Here is a 22,354-nt window from a genome sequence, read left to right on the forward strand (position 1 = left end):
CCAGCAAACCAGCAACACAGTCTTGCTACCATCAAGTCACTGCACTGTGTTCTCACCTTGCCAGCAAACCAGCAACACAGTCTTGCTACCATCAAGTCACTGGACTGTGTTCTCTACAGTCTCTGATAGCACCTTGCCAGCAAACCAGCAACACAGTCTTGCTACCATCAAGTCACTGGACTGTGTTCTCTACAGTCTCTGATAGCACCTTGCCAGCACACCAGCCACACAGTCTTGCTACCATCAAGTCGCTGGACTGTGTTCTCTACAGTCTCTGATAGCACCTTGCCAGCACACCAGCCACACAGTCTTGCTACCATCAAGTCGCTGGACTGTGTTCTCTACAGTCTCTGATAGCACCTTGCCAGCACACCAGCCACACAGTCTTGCTACCATCAAGTCACTGGACTGTGTTCTCTACAGTCTCTGATAGCACCTTGCCAGCACACCAGCCACACAGTCTTGCTACCATCAAGTCGCTGGACTGTGTTCTCTACAGTCTCTGATAGCACCTTGCCAGCACACCAGCAACACAATCTTGCTACCTTCAACAACATAAGGAGGCGGTTCGTGAAAACGGCGATAGCGACAGCAGCAGCACATAATGACAACAGGAGGAATGTAGGTGGATGTTGATGCCGTTGACGACGACGACAACAAGAAGAACGACGATGACAGAAAATAATGAAAAGTTGATCGATGATCACGCTGACGATCACGATGATGATGAAAGTTATAATTATGACTGAAAGCGCTAATCATTATAACGTTCAAAAAGTTATCCACAACGTGATCATCCTACTAATGAAAAACTGCACTCGATACCAAGTGACATTTTACACTGAAACCATGACGTCAGACAGGCGACGTGACGTGGTGCAGAGAACACAGAGTGGTGGCGGTGGGGATCAGGCCAGGTCCAGCTCATAGCAGTCCTCAGCTCCCATACGGTGATAGTCTTCGCCGCCATTGTCCCACCGGACGTTCACACAGCCTCGTCCTCCTCTCAATGAAGGGATCGCCGTCACTGTGCCCGGTCCTCCCCCGTCCTGCACACAGTACACACTGCTCACATCTCTGTTGGGTCACACGTGGGGGTGGTGGGGGTGGGAGGGATATGGAGGAGTTCGGGAGGGGCAAGGGTGTGGCAGGTTTAAGTGATGTGGAAGCGAAAGGAGAACATACACCAAAGTGATGCTCACTGCTTCTTGGGGAAACAAAATGGGAGGGTGGTAGTGACGGAAATTGTAGGAATTGGGGTGGATAAAGGGGGGGGGGGTGTGGGGAGGGGGCTGATGGTTGAGTGAAAGGAGAAAAGAGAAAAACGTAATGATAACTTTTTGCCGGACACAAGTAGTGACGGAAGGAGTAGTGGCAAGGTGGAGGTGGAGGTGGGGGGCTCGGGAAGAGAAGGAGGATGCCGGAAGAGGAGGTAACTCATGTGAAGCCAACAAGAGGAAGGAGGGCAAGGAACTGCTCACTGCTCTGTGCAGCACAAGTGGGGGTGGGTGGAATATGAGGGGATCAGGGAATGGGAAAGTAGAAAAGCGGAGGGAGGGGAAGGGGGGTGTTGTGGGTGCTAGCTGAGGTTGGAACTAGAACGGAAAGGAGGAAAAGGGCATTATGTCTCCTCCCCCCCCCCCCCCCTTAGTTTTCATTTTGTTGCAACTACTGTTTAGACGACCGAGTCAGGATGTACGTGAGACAGACAGCAGTCAGACAGCACTCACAGCATCGTATCGACGTCCCAATATTAACATGTATTTCCCCCAGTCCGGTCCCCGCCTGACCCTGTCCCCCACCTTCAGGACTGCTGCCAGGTCTGCTCTCCTTGGTTTGGCTGTAGCTGTTTGTCCTGTCAACACACACACACACACACACACACACACACACACACACACACACACACACACACACACACACACACAATAATATTTCCAGAGTAAATAATACGGCAAAGTAAGCGGATGAAGGCCGACATAAATGATAATCACCGACGAACCAATCAAAACAGCACACACAAATCAACAATACTATACGAACCTTTCTTTGCTCTAAAAGTTCAGCAACAAATCTTTCTGACACGATTGATCCAACCCGTCGTGCGCTGACTGTGTGTACAATGTTCTTTACCTGAAGATAGGATGGTCGTTGTGGCAGTCGCTGATGGTGATGCTGATGCCTGCTGATGTAGCTTTTGTATTTTGCCTGGAAGAAACAATCACATCGTAAGACCTTCAATGGACTGTGTAAACATCATCATCTTATCTATAAAGCTGGTCTGTGTGTGTATGTTTGTCTGTGTGTCTGCAAGTGTGTCTGTGTGTGGCCCGTTGGTATGACGACGAAAGCTTCGAAACGGGTGCACTGATTTTGACGGGAATCACTGTGTAGGTTTTTTGCCACTCGACTCGTGTCATAGCTAGGTACTTTCGAAAACCCAAACTTGAAAGTCGTTAAAAACGGCGGGAAGTAGTATATAAGCTAAGAGCCATCGAAGACACTGCCCACTCACTCACTCAATTGAAGAAGCTTCTTTGGTCACGCCCTCATGATTGAGAAGTCTTCACATGAAAGCAGACAGCGAAAAAGAACGACATAATTATACAAACTATCTCAAAGCGCTATGTCAGCAGACTGCGATAGGTGACGAAGTATTATTGAGCACAAACTCTCTTCATAAGCTGGATCCTGTGATCAGACTGTGATGTAAAACAAAGTATAACTGTGTCATGTTTTCCGTATCTGTGGGGGATGTTTTAACTTCTGCACTGCATAACAGAACTGGCAAGAGAAACAACAGTCGGAGCACAAAGAAAGCACGTTACCTAGTTCAGACAGATCTGATTTCAGACGGGTCAGTAGCTGGCTGTTAAATACGATGTCACCCACATCCTTGACCTTGGCGGTCTTTCCACTCTCTGACTGAAGGTCGTCCAGACGTGACTTCAGCTGATTCAGCATCTGCAGGAGTGCGTCATCAGGGGCTGACGTCACCAGGTGATCGATGTTACTGGAGTTCGACGTCATCGCTGCCCGCGTTTTCTCAATTTCAGCAAGTGACGTCACTGTTGCATCTTCTTCTTTCTGAATGAGGTCATGGACCTGCTGACGTCGCTTCTCACTACACTGCTGAAGGTCATCAAAGACATAATTCACCTTTTTGTGCATGCCCTTGAATTTGTCCTTGGCTGCCTTCATCTGAAACAATATGACGTGTCAAAAATACAGGTGTCACGGTACTATTGAAACAATATGACGTGTCAAAAATACAGGTGTTACAGTACTATTGAAACAAAATAAAGACATTCATTTAACGTTCTGCACTCGCGATTTCATTTTCTCTTTGTTTGTGCATAGCCATTTTAAACAAATGAAAACAATCGACTGACAGCTGATGGGGGTCATGTGAACCGCACGGTAACTTGGAGACACGTGGACATGTTACAAGTACTAACACAGACAGCACGGGAGAAAGAGGCGGGAAGGGACAGGTTGTACTGAACAGGACCTACACAATGACGGAGAATACACACACCTGTTTTGTCAGTCCTGCTCCTTTGTCCTTCAGTCTTTGTGACTGTTGTGTCAGCTCTGTTCTCTTCTCTCTCGCCACGTCTGTGATGGCCTTCACCTCTGGGCAGCTGCGGTGATTGGTTGTAGCGCACAACATGCAAATGAGCTCTTGGTGGGCGGAGCAGTACACTTCAGCCAGCCTATTGGAGTGGTTGTTACATGTTGACTGGCGACTAGCAGCCAATCGCTTTGCAGTTAGCTTATTGAGCTGTTCCAGGGTGTGGTCTTTTGACAGGGGAAGTTTCTGGTGATAGCTGGTGCATGGTTTGCATATTTTGATACTGCAATCAAAGCAGTATGACGTTGCAGTGACGTTATTTTGGCACACCTCACAAACGTGGGGACCATTAAGAACTTTGTGACTTTCCACCAGAGCCGCGGTGGCGAAGTCAGTAGAGAGCGAGTCAACCATTGTGGCCAGCTGACCTTGACCTTGCTGAGTGGAGGAGAGAATGGGGGCTCTGCAGAGGGGGCAACCCCCCTGTCCCCCTGCCTTCTGTAGCCAAGACAGAACACAGTCACGGCACGCAAGGTGGTTGCAAGGCAGCAGTTTGGGGTTGGTGAAATCGTCATGGCAGACTGGACACTCTATGTCTCCGCTTGTCACACCGGCCATGATAGCTGTTCTCACACTCTCAGGATTCCCAACTCTTCGGCAAACTTGAACTGAAAGCAGACAGTGGAAAGGAACAATAATCACAGGATAGCATAACGTGGATTTCGTCACGTGTACACTGACAAATAAGACAAAAGAACAGGACAAGATTGACGTTTGGCACTGTTTTTGGCTCACGAAGTGTAGCCTAGCTATGCGATCGTAACTTTGTCTGTCTGTGCGTCTGTGCGTGTGTGCGTGTGTATGTCTGTGGTAGAAACTTTAACATTTCCGAGTCTATGTGTGAGTGGTTATCCAAGACTATGGATAAAGCTCGCATAAGATTACGTCACGGTCAAAAGTGTTTGACGTCAATTAATGCATCATGACGGCATGCCTCCCTGTAGTCTTTCTCTCTCGCGTGGTGTGTGTGGTCTCGGTCATTGTTATTTTGAGCGGGCCGAGACTATTTGGCAGTCGTGCTACATGCAGACAGACAGATCTAGATCTAGTGTCTCTCTTTCTTGCACAGTGTCACCTAAGCTTACTGTGTGTGTGGGTGTGTATGTGTGACTGAGTGATTGAGTTTGTGTTACTGTTTGTCGATTTCTTACGTGAGCCTTGAAGGCTTCGCCTCTTGTTATAACATACGAACAAACACACAAAAAGAAAGAAAGGAAAAAAGAAAGAAGTTCTTTCAAGAAAAGTATAGACAAGATGAAGACTTCACTCACACACTGTTCAAGAAGGATGTACAAACTGCAAGTAGACAACGTGTACAATACATCGTGTATACTACAGGAATAACACAAGAACAGAATCAACATACAAACTTTCAGACACAAAACATACAAAACTATTCAAACCACACGCAGGCCACAGGCACATTATGAAGAACTAGATGAATACCCGCTTCGCCGGGTAGCCGGCTTCGCCGGGAAGAAGTAGAGCCGAATACCCGGCTTGAGTGGCGCACCGTACGCCGGCTTCGCCGGGTCCAAACCATGGACCCGCCAAGCTTAGGTCCCACCCAGATTCGTGGAATGGGAACAGCAGGAAAATGATTCAGAGGCCATAATGCCATTCCTGGTCATATCATGTCGTGTTCCATCATTGTCGACGACGCCGAATGTAACCGAGTGCCGTAACACCACAATCACCTTTGGAGGCGAAGTCCACTCAAACAGGTTTGAGAAATTTAGAGCTTATCTCTAAGCCCTTTTAAATCTGTTATGGCTTCTCAGAAGAAGGCCAGAACATACAGCCACTTCAAAGCCGCCAGACCACATCACACACAGAACTCTACAATACACAGGTATTGCCTACACACCCATACAAACACACACACACAGAGAAGCCGTATATGTATAAATATATAGAGATAGATGACAGTGTATTTTTCGCGTGGCTATAAATTGATTCTTTCTTTCTTTCTTTATTTGGTGTTTAACGTCGTTTCAACCATTCAAGGTTATATCGCGACGGGGAAAGGGGGGAGATGGGATAGGGGAAAGGGGGGAGATGGGATAGAGCCACTTGTTAATTGTTTCTTGTTCACAAAAGCACTAATCAAAAAATTGCTCCAGGGGCTTGCAACGTAGTACAATATATGACCTTACTGGTAGAATGCAAGTTTCCAGTACAAAGGACTTAACATTTCTTACATACTGCTTGACTAAATATAAATTGATTCGACCTTTGCACTTTTACAGTGAGGACAACTTACGGGTGCAAGGAAAGCGTTCTGGACACTGCGGTGACCTTCTTAAAATAGTAACGGAACGGGAATATCCGAAGCTGCTTCTCATAGCGTAGCGAAGGAAGGGAGGTAAACGCTGAAAACACTGGAGAGATAAGGAAGAGTTGCTGGTAGTGGATCCCGAACAAAAAACCAAAATCGACCAGGTTGTGTCCCGGGTATACGTGAATATGGCCACCAAATGTGAAACAGATCCATCGAGAACCTTGGCCGCGCATCACGAACAGGAACAGACACACAGACACAAGTCGTATCTATCTATCTATCTATCTATACATATAAATAAAAGAGAGTGTCTGTCTGTCTGTGTGTGTGTCTGTGGTCGCCATACCTCAGAGATAGCAAAGGATAAGCACAAGATATTTTGCATGCACACTGCCCTGGACCCACAAATGCGCACCTGGGTTTTAGTTTCTCCAGACATTGTTTCCTTCCTCGGATAATTACCCTCCCCATCTATCAATACAGTCTATATAGTGCAAGGGAGGTAAGTCATGCTTTGTCACCCACGGAAGGGAGGTAACTCTCATCAAACCAGTATACCGTGTCATTCTCAAGGGTTACCCCCCGCCCGCTATCATCCCGCCGCCCCCCCCCCCCCCACACACACACACACTAACCCTGCCCCCTGCTCCCCCTCCCTGCCTTCCAGATCATCGCGAATAATTTATAAAAACCAATCCACACGTGTCTATAACAGCCAACCTGATTCGCTGCTAGAGTCGCCCTTATCATCATCCTCGTCTTCGTCGTCCTCCAGCTCATCCATCATGGCCGCCTTGGCTTCTTCATTTTCTGCGTCATCGTCGTCCTTTACCTTGCTGCCTTTAGCACTCTGCGGGTCAAAACCATGATCACAATGTACAGTGGTACCCGTGATGAATGTGCACATTGCAGGTGGCTTGTCATGGTCATGACAGGTATACTTTGATAAGGATAACAGACAAAGGGACAAACAGAAGGGGAACTTTGACCCTGTTGGGAGATGGCCTGTCATTGGTGGGTGGGTGACGTGGGGGGGGGGGGGGGGGGGGGGAGGAGGGGGCCTAACACCACGTGTTTTTTTAACATCCCTTCCACAAGAAGGTGACAGCAACAAGAACCGTTTTATTTCCTCAGGAATGGCAATAGTGAGACAAAAAGGGGATCAGTATGCCTACAGATTTTCATGTCTTGGCAGCGCACTGAAGTTCTGTCTTTCAGGTCAGAAAGTGACTTTTCCCATGTGAGCACATAAAGCTATACAACAATGGTTTACAATTTCTCAAAACAGAAAGTACTGGCCCATTACAATCCACAGAAAGTAAAACAAGCAATTCAAGGCTACTACAGTGGTACCCGCAATGTTGGGCCCCTCTGACGAGAGAACATCTCCCATGAGAGGACGCCTTATGTTATTCCCTGGTCTATAAACCTTTCCCAAATAGATACCTGATGTGAGAGAACACCTGCAATGTGCCGACACTTCTGCAAGGTCCACAAGGTCTTCTCTCCCCACAGGCACCTCTGTATTACTACTCTTCAAAGTATGGCTATAACCCCAAGTCCCCAGCTAGCAAAACACATCCCAATTCCCCCTCGCACAGGTGAGAAAGCCTCCTACCTTTGATACCTTGGAGGATAATTCGTCAGCACTGTCATCCATCTCTTCGTCCTCTTCGCCTTCATCCTCTTTGTCTTCATCAGACGATTCTGATGAATCATCGTCGCCTTTCTTCCTCCTGCCTGCAATTTTGGAACAAAGCAGGTTAACTGTCAGCATTTTATTGGCTCACGAAGTGTAGCCTATGCGATCGTAACTTTGTCTGTCTGTGCGTTTGTGCGTGCGTGTGTGCGTGTGTGTGTGTGTATGTCTGTGGTAGAAACTTTAACATTTCCGAGTCTATGTGTGAGTGGTTATCCAAGACTATGGATAAAGCTCGCATAAGATTACGTCACGGTCAAAAGTGTTTGACGTCAATTAATGCATCATGACGGCATGCCTCCCTGTAGTCTTTCTCTCTCGCGTGGTGTGTGTGGTCTCGGTCATTGTTTTTTTGAGCGGGCCGAGACTATTTGGCAGTCGTGTTCCTGTAAGTAGGCAACATGCAGACACAGACAGATCTAGATCTAGTGTCTCTCTTTCTTGCACAGTGTCACCTAAGCTTACTGTGTGTGTGGGTGTGTATGTGTGACGGAATGATTGAGTTTGTGTTACTGTTTGTCTATTTCTTACGTGAGCCTTGAAGGCTTCGCCTCTTGTTTTTCTTTGTGTATCATCCATGAGCATGTGAAATCAAACAGTAGAGATCCCAGGATCAGGAAGAAAAACTGATATGTATATATATGGTGAACTGCATTTAACTCATAACCCGACAGATTTCCAAGTGTGACAGGGTGACCAGTCACCAACTTTAGAGTAAGCTGTTGTCATTGTCCAGTTTAGTCTTTGTTGCCGATCATTTTGTGTTAGGTGTCTATTCATTGTTAACAAAAAGTACTGGTGTGCACCAGCCGTGCTCAAACATAGCTTGTTTACATCTGAGCGGCGGCCATGTTTGATTCTGTCTAAAAATAGATTGAGTGCATGTGCTATTTTATGCAATCTAAGGATAAATATTACTTTTAGATGTTAATAATGCATGGATATAGATACTATATTGTTGTATGTTCGTGCTTGAGTACTTTTTAAGGCCCTGTTGTTCCTTAAATTGCTTTAATGTTTGATCAGCTTCGACCCCAAACGTCCCACGCTATCTGAATTTTAGCGCCCAGTAGGTGACGTCTGGAATTTCCCTATTATCTCCATAATTGTAACTTTTCCATAAATCTAACTTAGTGCACTTCATTTCTTATTCCCTTAAGATACTTTTTGAGTTAAAGTGCATTAATAACTGTTTGGATCGAGTAAATCAAAGTTTTCCCCTCAGTTCGACCGGTGTCTCGCCGCGTGACGTCACACGCGTCATTTTAGTATCTGTGTTTCTTTATCAAGTTTAACGTCACATAACTCGTCATAAGTTCCATTTTACCACAAGTATGACACATGTATGGAAAGTTCAGGAGTTCATCTTGTAATGGAGTGAATTGTATTTGGTGCAGGAAGTGATCGAGTTGAGCAATCTTTATTTTGCTGGGTTTTGATCGTTAATCGGTCATTCATTCTGAGTAATTAATCATAATTACTTTTTGATCTGGACTTCCAAAGTTATATTTTATAACATGGTTTAAAAGTATTTTTCACGCTGGTTTTATAGCAACAAACCGATTTCTAATGTGTGCATTTTTTGTAAAGTTATTAGCTGTTAAAGATTCTAAACAAACACAGATTTGGCTATCAGGCAGTGCCAGACTGCCCTTTTGGAAATTGCTGAGAGCCGCTTGCAGTGCAGTCCGCGCGGGCAGTATAAATAGCCTCCGGTACCAGCATAAGAGGAGGAGTCATTCAGTCATTCAGTCAGTTCATTGTTCGGCTCCACTGACTGAGGATATGTAGTTCAACTTTGTATGTTGTGACTTGTAGCCACCGGCCTCGGCCGGGTTGGCGAAGAGGAGGAGGGAAGATAGAGAGACAGAGGAATAAAGTTTGTCATGCCAGTAACCTGCTGATGTTGTCACAATGTCATCTGTTGTGTCTGAGAGAGTGAGTCCAGAATGAGTCCGTAACACATCATGAAGAGAAACAAAAGAACGGAACATTCTTTTCCGAACCTCTACAAAATGGCGTCGTCAGACAGGATGTGTTACTAAAACGGACTCAGAAGTTCCTGGACTCGGAAGAAGTGATGAATTGTGGCAACTTCATTCTTCAGTACTGGTGATGGCGGACCTTTCCTGCCAGGAGTTGTGTACTCCATGGTGTCTTCGACGATCGGCATGTCCTGTCCTGTGATGTCCTGTACGTTCCTGCGTTGCTGTTGCTGTAAACTACGTTCCTGTGATGCTGTAATCTTCGTTCCTGTCCTGGTAGCTGTGTTCCTGTCCTATACTACGATGCCTGTGGTATGCTGTTCCCGTTTCCCGCTGTCATGTGTCATCCGATGCATGGTGTGTGTAATCTCACAATTGGTGTGTAGTGCTGTGTTGGTGTTCATCCCCAGAGTGAATTCTGGAATTGGAATCGTGATGAACGGTACGTGGAAGTCTTGAAAAGACTAGTGGATTTGCATTAACTCACTGTAACCGGACTTTTATTCAAGGAACTTTAAGGATCTCGGCCGACCTTGTTTGATGGACTAATATTAATTCACAACAAGTGAGCAGTGCATTCCCCGATTTGACGTTGTGTAGTGCTATACCTGTGTGATTCATCATGTTCTGCTGACGTGTGCATTATCGGACAGCGAGTCGAGTGACGTAAGTAACGGTTGAGCGCGTCTTGAAGTGACACTGTGAGGCATCGTTTTATGTTTGTTATCTATGTATTTCCATTTTTTTATTTACGTTGAAAATGAAATGCTTTCATTTTGACATTGTTAAACATGTTGATTTCTAAGCACGATGGATATCTTTGTTCATGGCTTGCAGTGTATGTTGTATGATGCTTTGATTCGTGGGATGAGTTGTTTACATTTGTGGTTGAGGGTTGGGCACAGGCAGACAGTATTGAGACTAGTCTGATGGGAATGCCAAGGTGGATGCAGCGAGTCAGTACTAGTTAAAACCTTCCCATAAGGTCTGGTATAATGATTTTTCGCAAGATGTATCGTGGGTTGTATTTGTTTTGTTTTTTTCACTCCTGCAAATGTAACGGTGGTTGATCTAGCCTTGTAACCTATCAGTAGGGCTTGGTTTTTGATCGTTTGTAATGTAAGGTTTCAAAGTATTGTGTCATGTACATTGTGGAATATGAAAGAGAGAATTATGTCATGTGGAATCAGCTGTCTGTTGTAAGTGTATTGTGTTGTGGTGTGTATCTAACCTTGTTCAGCTTCCTTTTGGTGACAATGTGGTTGAGAGTGAATACTTAAAGTGGTGTATGATGACTTTGAAGATTTTATGATGTTGTAAGAGTGGCTGGGTATACTTGATTCACTGTGTTATACTTTGATGCTTAGATGTTTCGTCAAGAGCGCTAAGTACATATCTTAGTTGACATCATGTCAGCATAGTGTCTGCTTGTTTTGCATGAAGAGTACAGGGAAGGTGTTGCTATGGCGATTGGTAGGTATCTAGTTGCATAGTATTGGGCACCAGTTCTCTCATGTCGGTTTTTGTTTTGTTTATGCCATTTCTTTAGCGTCTTGATTTTGTGGAATGATTCTAAGCATTGTGAGAGTTCATTTGATTGCACATTGTTACTGTATTGTGAGTGGAGTGAATGAGTTGTTCTTTGTCTGATTTTAGCGTGCCGTGTTGTTGTAGCAGTGAAATGCATTTCTTTTATCGTTGTGTTCGTGGTCGTGACACGAGGACGTGTCATATACAAAAGTAGGGGGTATGTGTGACAGGGTGACCAGTCACCAACTTTAGAGTAAGCTGTTGTCATTGTCCAGTTTAGTCTTTGTTGCCGATCATTTTGTGTTAGGTGTCTATTCATTGTTAACAAAAAGTACTGGTGTTGTTTACATCGGCCATGTTTGATTCTGTCTAAAAATAGATTGAGTGCATGTGCTATTTTATGCAATCTAAGAATAAATATTACTTTTAGATGTTAATAATGCATGGATATAGATACTATGTTGTATGTTCGTGCTTGAGTACTTTTTAAGGCCCTGTTGTTCCTTAAATTGTTTCAATGTTCGATCAGCTCCGACCCAAACGTCCCACGCTATCTGAATTTTAGCGCCCAGTAGGTGACGTCTGGAATTTCCCTATTATCTCCATAATTGTAACTTTTTCGTAAATCTAACTCAGTTCGTGCACTTCATTTCTTATTCCCTTAAGATACTTTTTGAGTTAAAGTGCATTAATAACTGTTTGGATCGAGTAAATCAAAGTTTTCCCCTCAGTTCGACCGGTGTCTCGCAGCGTGACGTCACACGCGTCATTTTAGTATCTGTGTTTCTTTATCAAGTTTAACGTCACATAACTCGTCATAAGTTCCATTTTACCACAAGTATGACACATGTATGGAAAGTTCAGGAGTTCATCTTGTAATGGAGTGAATTGTATTTGGTGCAGGAAGTGATCGAGTTGAGCAATCTTTATTTTGCTGGGTTTTGATCGTTAATCGGTCATTCATTCTGAGTAATTAATCATAATTACTTTTTGATCTGGACTTCCAAAGTTATATTTTATAACATGGTTTAAAAGTATTTTTCACGCTGGTTTTATAGCAACAAACCGATTTCTAATGTGTGCATTTTTTGTAAAGTTATTAGCTGTTAAAGATTCTAAACAAACACAGATTTGGCTATCAGGCAGTGCCAGACTGCCCTTTTGGAAATTGCTGAGAGCCGCTTGCAGTGCAGTCCGCGCGGGCAGTATAAATAGCCTCCGGTACCAGCATAAGAGGAGGAGTCATTCAGTCATTCAGTCAGTTCATTGTTCGGCTCCACTGACTGAGGAGATGTAGTTCAAATGTGTATGTTGTGGCTTGTAGCCACCGGCCTCGGTCGGGTTGGCGAAGAGGAGGAGGGAAGATAGAGAGACAGAGGAATAAAGTTTGTCATGCCAGTAACCTGCTGATGTTGTCACATGTGTCATCTGTTGTGTCCGAGAGAGTGAGTCCAGAATTGAGAAAGAGTCCGTAACACATCATCATGAAGAGAAACAAAAGAACGAACATTCTTTTCCGAACCTCTACACAAGCATCACCGATTTGTTGTTTTTGTCTGTTGAAAACAGTTACTCTTGCTATTACCAGCTGTGGCAAATCGGCCGTTCAAAGTGAACTCTTCCCGGTGTGTGGCTGTTCCATTGTTCATGAGAATGAGTGAAGGAAGGATGGACAAAGGCTCAAGGACAGGCCAGACTGGACTTGACAAGCACAGACAGAACTCACTTTTTCGCTTCAGCTTGCGTTTTCGTTTCACACGTCTTGCTTCTTCGTCGTCAACACCCGAGCTCAGTATCAGATCCGAACTGGACAAATCCACATCCTCACTGTCGTCAAGGTCTTTGTCTGATGCCACGTTCCCCTTCTCCTTCGACGCATCGGTCTTGTGAAGACTCGCTGACTTGCCTTCCTTACGCTCCCTACTTTGACTGCCGTCAGATGTTCCAGCGTCTTTTTTCACCTCCTTTGTGTTGTCGGTGGAATCAGCATCAGATATGTCAGAAAAATCGTTCATTCTTTCAGTTCCATCCTCCTCATCGTCAACTGTTTTTGTAATTTTTACGTCAGGACTTGAAGATGGAAGTCCGAATGAAACCTCTGGCAGACTCTCGTCATCGCTTGGATCAATTGTATTAATGGCATCTTCTTCATTATCTTCGATCTTTTCTGCTTCGGACTCTTTGCAAAATTCCTCTGCCAGTTCTTGAATCAACTCTAGTTTGGCAAATAGATTTTCTTCTTGCTGGGTCATGTCCTCGCTCAGTTGGGAGCTACTGAGAAGATTTCCTCCCTCTGTTAACGATGCATCTGCGTTACTGGATCTTTCCTCCTCATTGTCGGACTCTTCAACTGCTGGGCTACTCTTGGTTTGATCTTTGGGGCTACTGGTGGATTTGTCAGCATTTTCTTCTTGAGTACTATCCTGCGCATCTTGACCCTCAGTAAAAGAATCGTCAACACAGTCCACATCCATGGCTTCTTCGCAGTCTTCTGCATTACTTTCTTCCTCGGCAATTGCAGACGATCGTTCCTCATCACTGCTCTGCTGGTCTTTTTCCTTGCTAGCTGTGGATTTTCCTGTCTTTTTGGCTCTGCTCTCTTTCTTCTCTGTTTCTTCTTCCTTTTTGTCTGTTTTCCTCCCCACTACTTCTTTCTTTTTAGCCTTCTCTTCATTTTTCTTTTCTTCAGTCTCTTGTGACTGTTCTTTTCTCTTTCTACTTACCTCTCGTGTATCTTCTTTCTTATTATCTAGTCTGTTTTCAGGTGATTCTTTACTCTTATCGCCTTTTTCTTGCACTTCTTGAGACTTTCTTTCAGCGGTGTCCTTTTTCTCTTTCTTTTTATCTCCTCCTCCTTTCGTCTCTTTCTTTTCTTCCTCCTTCTTTTCTAAAGCACGTTTCTCTGTTACCTTCTTGTCTTGAGGTTTCTTTTCTCCACTTTTCTCACTGACTTCTGTCCTAACGTTTGTAGTTTTGCTAATAGAGACATGGGGACTGTTCAAACTTGTCTTGGACGAGGAGGCAGGAGTACTTTTCACGCTCGATCTTGAGGTGGATGCCGAGCTGCTTTGCGCTGATGTTCTGGAGCCTGAGCTCTTGGGGGAATCAGAGTTTTTCACATCCCCATTGCACTTAGAGGCTGCCAACGATGATAATGACTTAGCGAAAGCGTTAGACTTAGAGGTACCACTACTGCCTGATCTTTTCTTGCGTAGAATTGTGAGGGTGGAGGGCAAGAATGTTTGCAGGGTTTTTTTTAGGGCTTTGGCGCAGTGTTCTTTCTTCCTGCGCAGACTCACGTCGCGTGAGAATGAAAAGAGAGGCGCAACCTCCTCCTTGTCATCAATGACGATTTCATTGTCACTGTCCACAGCTTGCTGAATAACGATGCATCAGAGCCACAACCATGTATCTCCAAAATGGACGTTCTTATAAATCTGTGATTGAAGTTTTGATGCTGAGGAAAAAATATGTACTTTAATGTAAAAGTTCGCAAAAATCATGGAAAGCAAGCAAAATACTGTTTTGTTTTATTTGTAAGCTCCTTGAAAAAAAAAGATAATGATAACATGCCAAAAAATTAAAATAAAAACAATAAAGGGATCTTCCGTGTAGAATTGTACTGAAAACCCGATCAAAAGTTGAGCCAAAACAGTGCACAGCAACCTACACTATTGTGGCCTGTATCCCGAGAAACAACTCAGGGAACTTCCACAGGCCACAACCAGCTATCTGTGTAATAGCTGTTTGTGGCCCGGAGGAATGGTCTGATAGAGCTTGCCCTGTACGGGCCATAACCATGTAAATATCAGATGCATGTTTGTGGCAGTGAGTAGAAAGGGACTTAGTGTACAGTAATCAGAGACACAACCACCTATCCAAAGTATAGCGTGTTGTGGCATGCAACATTTTCTTAACATTTGACAGGAAGGATTCTCCAACCATGTACCTCTGATAGGTTTGTCAAAAAATAGTGCTAAAAAAGTTGTTTAAAAAGAAGAAAATGGTTCACATAGGAGATATAACATGACAGGATTAAAAAAAAAACTATAATTAGAGAGCCAGGATGGAGGGTAATTTTTTTTATTGTACAACTTAAGGGAAACGAAATGGTTTTATCTTACCTTTTTCTTGAACCGACAGGAAATCTTTCTGGCATTCCACCATGAAAATTACAATAAAGTCATACACACAGCAATGTTTTCTCACTTCACTGTCAGTGTTTCGTTGCACTGTGATTATACATTGTTCACAACTAAACAGCAACATTTTTGACAATTTATATCACACAGATAGGAATCTTTGTTTGTTTTCCGATTTTAAGTAATCGTCTTGCTCTTTTCTAGGCATGTTCAGTCTTCACATGAAAAGCATAAATGACAACATCGAGTCACCTGATCAATATGTGTTCTCTGAACTCAAGGTGGAACTTTTTCTCAAAACAGTCAATGGTAGCATCCTTATGTATATGTTTGCGTCCCGTACACGTAATGATGGTAGTTACAGCGATGACGACGATGATGATGATGATGATGATGATGATGATGATGAAGATCTTTCTTTCTTTATTTGGTGTTTAACGTCGTTTTCAACCACGAAGGTTATATCGCGACGAATGATGAAGATGATGATGATGATGATGATGATGATGATGATGATAACGACAGGGATGACGTGGATCAATCAGCAAGCTTCTGAGTATAACGAACAACGCCTTAGTCTTCATCTGTGTCTGTATCTTCTGTGGCATCAGGCTCAGCCAAACGGTCAGGGGCTGAGTTCTCACTGGGCAGTTTGTGATGGAAGTTGTGGTGCTGCTCGGGCACAATGCCGAGACGACAAAGGTCCAGGAGATCCGCCTTCTTTGTTGACGACACTGGCTGGCGCCTGCTATAGCGGGCAGACAGATGTTCTGGTGGTGCTGGCTGCCGCCCACGCCGTCCAGTGGATCTCCTTGTCCTCAGCAGGTTGAATGGGTTGAATGGATCCCCTGGCCGATACTTGAAAAACAAGGTGTCAGTTTCTCCTTTGACATAACGGATCCACTTTATCTTTGTCCATAATATGCGAGTACCAGAAATATCTGTTTTTGTATTTCTCATAGACGAGGAAGCCAGCATTGTAAAGTCTTGTATGTCTGAATGCTTTATAGGGACCACTGTGTATGGCGCTGATGGTCTTGCCATTTGAAACACAGTGTTCCACTGGTCAGGAATGTGAATAGTGACGTTCTTTTTTGCTCTCTCAATGCAGGAATGCATTGAATCACACTCTATGTGAGTGTGCCCAGACTCCAGAAATTTCTGGTCTATTGTGTACACAGATCTCCTTGCGGCCAAACAACCATCATAGTGTTGTGGGACACCAGGTGGTGTCAGCAGGGCCAGATAGATTGGGTTGAATGCGTCACCTTGACAGCCTGGTAGAGTGGGCGTGATGTTGATCACCGCTGCAGATGTTCTGCTTATGAATATTTTCACCCGCCGCTTGGTGAAGTTTGATAGGGCAGGAGGCATGACGTCATTGGCGCAGTTATCCCATACGCCGTCAGAACGCAAGGCAGTGACAGCATTTCTCGCGGTTTCTGTGCTCTCAAGGAAAACACCTTCATAGTGAGGCAAGTTTTCAAAAATGTGGTCACATAAGGCCTGCCTCTACGCACTATCGTCGTGGGTGGTCACGAAATATGATGCCGCTTTAAAAAACCAGTTTTCATCAGCATAGACATAGCGTTGGCATGCAGACGACAGTCGAGTCTTTTGTTGTGCAGACGAATGGCCAGCTGGTACAATGTTTCGTTGTTCCGGCTGGCACTGAGAGCTGCTTCAAGTTCACCATCTGCCCACAAGTCACAGTGTCCAATCAGTTTTGTTTCATCTTGCATAATTATGCAGTATTAAAAGTAAAAGGAAATTATTGAACGCCCCTATTGACAGTCACTGTGATCACGTATTTATGTGCAGGTAATAAACATTTGAATAGTTTCAGAGAAAGTGAAAAATAGCCCCAACAAGTTGCAAAACATTGGTTTCTACCGTGTAAAAAACCAATTGATCTTCAATAAACAAACACCAGAACTAAATAACATCAACACAGGCAGAGGAACACATTGTCTTCGGTACTGAGTACCATACAAACCTAGTCAACATACTCCCATCCCTCGCCAGTTGCGCGCGTGCGTGCTACGTGTGTGTATGTGTGTGTGCGTGTAAGTGTGTGTCTATGTGTGTGTGTGTGTGTGTGTGTGTGTATATATGTGTGTGTGTGTGTGTGTGTGTGTGTGTGTGTGTGTGTGTGTGTGTGACTTACCACCTGCAGCTGCTTCTAAAATGGTATCTTCATTCTGACTTTGCGGTGATCCAAGTAAGACACTGTCAGAGTCAACAGATGCTGCGACTGATTCTGTCCAGTCTGACCAGTTTTGACCAATCGTTTTGGTCCATATCACGTTAATGCTGCAAGAAAAATAATGTGTTTTGTTCATTCATTTTAAACAATGGAATAGCATTCAACAAAGTCTTACAGTCAACAGAGAGAGAGAGAGAGAGAGAGAGAGAGAGAGAGAGAGAGAGAGAGAGAGAGAGAGACACAGAGAGACAGAGAGAGGCAGGGATAGAGAGACAGGGGCAGGGATAGAGACAGAGACAGAAACAGACAGACAGACAAACAAACAGACAGACCGAGAGAGAGCCAGAGAGAGAGAGCCAGAAAAACAGAGAGAGAGAGAGAGAGAGAGAGAGAGAGAGAGAGAGAGAGAGAGAGAGAGAGAGAGAGAGAGAGAGAGAAGACGAATTCTTTATTAACGAGGGTAATGGTATAAGCAAACAGGTGCTTTTTTTATATCCAGCCCATGGGAGGGACTACTCTATTGATAATACTTTTTATGAATGTTAAAATAACAAGACAGAGAGAGAGAGAGAGAGAGAGAGAGAGAGAGAGAGAGAGAGAGAGAGAGAGAGAGAGAGAGAGAGAGAGAGAACACATTAGATGTTATTTGTTTATTTGTTTATTAAGCACAGGTTTTGTTGTTCTCTCCATTTTGATAGAAAGTTTTTATCTATTTGGTGAATTGTTAACCAATCATACATTTCTTAATTCAATTATTTGAAAATTAAAAACAAATAAATCACTTACCAAGTTACCGCAATGTACAATTGCAAACTGTGGAGCACTTGAAGTGGCTGTTGTTTGTTGCAAGTAAAGCATCCAAATGAAAAGCAAATGTCCCAGTGCAGAGGAGAAATTAAACTAGCAGATAATAGAGCGTGAGAAACGGTACCATTAAAGCCCCCAGGTGCGTGGTTGTTGAGATAAAAAGTCCCGTTGGGCATCGAGACTCCCCAGGCCACAGTCGTGGTGCTGACAGCTGATTTAGTGTAGCCCCAGTAAGGGCCACTGCTCCCAGCCCTCCTCCCGGGGAACAATCATGTTACTAGATAATGCTGCACTCTGGCATAGGGAGAATCACTCTCAACTAGAGTTCCCACCAAACCACAATCTGTCAAGACAGAGGTAATTGGGTAGTGGCCCGTTTATATCTGCTTCTCTCTTCCTTTCTTAACAAGCCACACTAGGACTGTGCCGGATACATGGTTGTAGATTGTGAGTGTTTCAGCCCAGTGCAACAACCATTTTTCCATCATAACCTTTGAAATATTTTACTTATCGAAATTAGGCATTTGTGATATCAATCTTGATGAAGCAAACTTTAAACCTGTGCAAAAAAAAAAAATTCCAAAATTTTGTGATACATGGTTGTGGCTCTGATGCATCGAATACTCAGCAGCATGCTGCGTAAAGACGTGACGGCCATCAAAAGGTCCTTAGTCACAGGCACTATGTTGTCTTCATCAACGTCAACACTGGAAACCAGCTTGCTAACAACTGACGCTGGGTCATCAACTAACTCACTCTGAGACTTTGACGATGATCGAGACGACGAGGATGGCACAGCTGATGACTTGGAACTGTTGGGGGTGGATGCAGAGCTAGGCTGGGACGATTTCGACGACTTTTTTCCAGCAGCAGCTTTGATGGCGTCAACAACTGTCCGGCATTGTTTCCTGTGCTCATCGAGTGGCTTTGGGTCACATGAGTAGCACTCCCAATTCTCGCTTTCGGCTATAAATTAAGAAAGAGAAAAAGGAGAACAAAATATCATTATTGTATGACCATAATCAAATGCAAAATATTCCCTGCACACTATCTGATAATATAATCTGTCTACATCCAACAGCTTACTGTAAGAAAGCGACATTTTGAAGTCTAAGCTACAAAAACAGAAATGTCCCCTTTCTTTGACGCAAACATGACAAATGTTGATTGGGATCATCCAGATTTTTATCCTGACTGACAATCCTCACAGTTTAGAGGTTTCTGAAGCTAAAAATGTTGCACTTACAGAATCGTTTAAGAAAACCTGGAAGTTCTGCCTTTGTGTCTTGAGTTAGCCTGTCGAACACTCATCATAATGAAGACTCTTTTGACAACTCAGGCGTGTAGAAAATGTCAACATGTGACTGGCAGTATATGGTTTGACGTCATTCATAGACAACAGATATTGACAATGTTGCACTTCCACAATCATTTAAAAAATACTGGAAGCTTTGCCTTATGCCTAGAGTTAGCCTGCCTAATGAAGACTCTTTTGACAACTCAGGTGAGTCAAAAATTTCAACAGGAGACTGATAGTAAATGGTTCTTGCCATTCATAGAAAAAAGATATTGACAATGGTCTGCGCTGCCAAGGGATACTTACTGACAGCTGTAAACGCCGCCCTGCCAAAGTTGCGCATGATGCACCCTTTGCAGTACGCACGGGGGCACTTGTCACATATAGTCAGTCTTCCTCCTTCTCCACACCAGCGGCACTGCTCGTCCATGCCATCTTCGTCCTGAGCAATCTCCCCACTGCCCAGGAAGTTGTAGCATTTCTGAAAGGACAAGAAGAGAACTTGTCACATATTAATTGAATTAGCTGGCACATTTATTATGAAAGTATTTTCTATGCATGCAAATCTGTATGTCTAAAATGCAGAAATTTGTATGCTCAAAAAAGAAAACGAAAAATCCTTTGGAGATTAGGTCCACTTTTTGCTGCAATTGGTCTAGAAAACATTCCATTGCACTTTGCAGGTGCCTGTTACTAAGAGCATTCCTGGCGATAGCATCAGACATGTGCAGTAAAAACAATTAGCTCACACACAATGTTCCCTTTTCAGCCTCAACAACATCCTCACAGAAGTGTAAACAAAATGTGCTTATCCACCTTCACCAGATGAAATTAAAATGGACTTTCCAAGTCCAGTGCAGCAACTTCTGCGGAGTGTAAACAACAACAACAAACAAAAACGTTCATATTTGATACAAACGCAAGTAAAACAAAAGATTCACGCTGGCACAAGTCATATACACAATAACCAAGAAAGAAGACTAACCCTGCAAACGAGGACTTTGAGATCTTTGTGTTTCTTCACCATCCCTGTCTTCCAAGGGTTGACCTGGCGACCACAGGCTGTGCACAGAAGTTTCTCCAGGACAGCAGCAGAAGAGCTGCTTGCTGCTTGACAGAAAGGAATGACATGAACATTTCAATGAAACAAAACCAATGTTTGTTCATCTACTTCAACAGTTTTGCTTGCCTTGTTGTATCATGTAATTCTTTTCCAAAGCAAACAAATACAACCATGTAAACAATAGATCAATTATTTCCTGAGGTCTAATACCAACTGTACAACTTTGGAATGAAAAAAGAAGAGGTGAAAATGCATCTGAATAGAGAAAGGTTTGAGGTACAATGGTACCCAACCCGCGATTGACAATCCTGAGAGTCTCTACATGGAAGTCCTTTCATGACAGGTATCCTAGGCAAGTTCATAGAAAAAGGTGTCCTTTATTGTGAGATGTCCTTTCACCGGAGAGGCCTCAAATCGCATTTGCAGGTACAGTAGACTCCGCTTAATAAGCAGGGATCGCGTTTACGCACGATTTTTGCGTATTTGACGCATGTTAAAAGTCGCTGACGCGTGTTTTTCGCCGCGCCGCGTAAGCCATGCGCAAAAATATTGTAACTTTTTCTTGTCTTCACGCAGCGCTTTTGCTCCGACTTAATAATCACCCGATCCTGAAACTGACTATAGGGCTTGAGAAGTGACGACACACATGAAATCTGCGCGTCAAAACTAAAGTCCGTTTCTTTTTGCATCGAAGTATCGCAAACGAACGTAACGAGGGTATTACCAGATAATGTCTTGTCGGATAATGAAACAGACATTAGCTGCTCTCCCATCTCGCGCTTCCAAAAGGCGGAAAGTGTGTCTAGTCGTATTAGAGCGGAAAACAAACTCGCAAGGCCCGAAGGTTGGAGACAGCAGGGGTGTTATTCGACAGGCGTGCGCGGAGTTCGACAGGAAAACTCGCCGTATTTAGGTAAGGAGTGTCTTTAAGTCTTTCGTGCGTGTTTTGTTTGTGTCTGTACGTGTTTTCGTAGTACGCAAAAATATTGGTCCGTGACGCGTTTTTTTCGTTTCGTTGCGTATGACTTACGCGTTTTTTAAAAAGCTAGCGCGATCCCTGAATAAGGTCACCTTGGTGCAGGACAAAAGTGGCTATATTAAGCGGGTGGATTTAATAAAAGCATAAGCATAAAACATAAGTAAAAATCCGTGCAGTCAGAAATTGGCCTCAAAAAGCCGGTGGCTTTATTAAACATGGCCTTATTAAGCGGATTCTACTGTACCACTGTAGTGTAATGCAATCCAACATTACCTCCACCTCCCCCTCCATTGCCACCCTTTTTGTTGGCTGGTTTAAACTCTGGCCCTCGGAATCGGGACATTAGATGTCATTGATTCCAGAAAGTCAGTGAGAAGGACCTTAGAGAGATTATTTTGAAATCCAAACCTACAACTTGTCCACTTGATGCATTGCCCACACCATTACTTGTTGAAAACCTTGATCTTCTGTTGCCTGTTCTCACCCAGATTGTTAATGATAGCCTGTTGTCTGGTGTTTTTCCATCATTGTTCAAAACTGCACTTGTGAAACCGCTCCTTAAGAAATCCAATCTCGATGTAAATGTCTTAAAGAACTACCGCCCTGTTTCTAACCTTTCATTTTTGTCAAAGATCATTGAGAAAGTAGTTTTAAAGCAACTATTAGTGTATTTGAACACTCATGATCTGATCTCGCATTCTCAGTCAGCATACCGTCCTTCTCACTGTACT

The 22,354-nt window shown here is 43.9% G+C and overlaps 4 protein-coding genes across 4 annotated transcripts in view; all 4 read right to left on the reverse strand.

Moving 5' to 3' along the window:
* Window positions 1-908: 908 nt before the first annotated feature.
* The window catches only part of LOC138955048 (transcription intermediary factor 1-beta-like), a 104,701-nt gene continuing 83,255 nt past the window's right edge, over window positions 909-22,354 (reverse strand). Inside the window, exons 3-4 of the mRNA XM_070326762.1 lie at window positions 2,084-2,208; window positions 909-1,049 (exon numbers count right to left, since the gene is read on the reverse strand). Of these exons, the coding sequence (XP_070182863.1) occupies window positions 909-1,049; window positions 2,084-2,208 (266 nt within the window). The remainder of the gene's footprint in view (window positions 1,050-2,083; window positions 2,209-22,354) is intronic.
* Window positions 2,731-8,183, reverse strand: LOC138955034 (transcription intermediary factor 1-beta-like). The gene is made up of 4 exons (XM_070326751.1): window positions 7,543-8,183; window positions 6,636-6,765; window positions 3,539-4,242; window positions 2,731-3,201 (listed from the first exon to the last, which is right to left on the reverse strand). Exons 1-4 carry the CDS (start codon window positions 7,690-7,692, stop codon window positions 2,731-2,733), a joined length of 1,455 nt encoding a protein of 484 aa, XP_070182852.1. The 5' UTR covers window positions 7,693-8,183.
* LOC138955040 (DNA ligase 1-like) lies at window positions 9,656-17,013 on the reverse strand. Its single transcript, XM_070326754.1, has 6 exons — window positions 16,875-17,013; window positions 16,540-16,734; window positions 15,916-16,155; window positions 15,339-15,361; window positions 12,715-14,506; window positions 9,656-9,852 (listed from the first exon to the last, which is right to left on the reverse strand). Exons 1-6 carry the CDS (start codon window positions 17,011-17,013, stop codon window positions 9,656-9,658), a joined length of 2,586 nt encoding a protein of 861 aa, XP_070182855.1.
* LOC138955041 (transcriptional regulator ATRX-like) lies at window positions 18,765-21,966 on the reverse strand. The gene is made up of 4 exons (XM_070326755.1): window positions 21,897-21,966; window positions 20,567-20,688; window positions 19,888-20,062; window positions 18,765-19,250 (listed from the first exon to the last, which is right to left on the reverse strand). Exons 1-4 carry the CDS (start codon window positions 21,964-21,966, stop codon window positions 18,838-18,840), a joined length of 780 nt encoding a protein of 259 aa, XP_070182856.1. The 3' UTR covers window positions 18,765-18,837.

Source organism: Littorina saxatilis, unplaced genomic scaffold (genome assembly GCF_037325665.1).
Source record: "Littorina saxatilis isolate snail1 unplaced genomic scaffold, US_GU_Lsax_2.0 scaffold_87, whole genome shotgun sequence".
NCBI lineage: Eukaryota > Metazoa > Mollusca > Gastropoda > Littorinimorpha > Littorinidae > Littorina > Littorina saxatilis.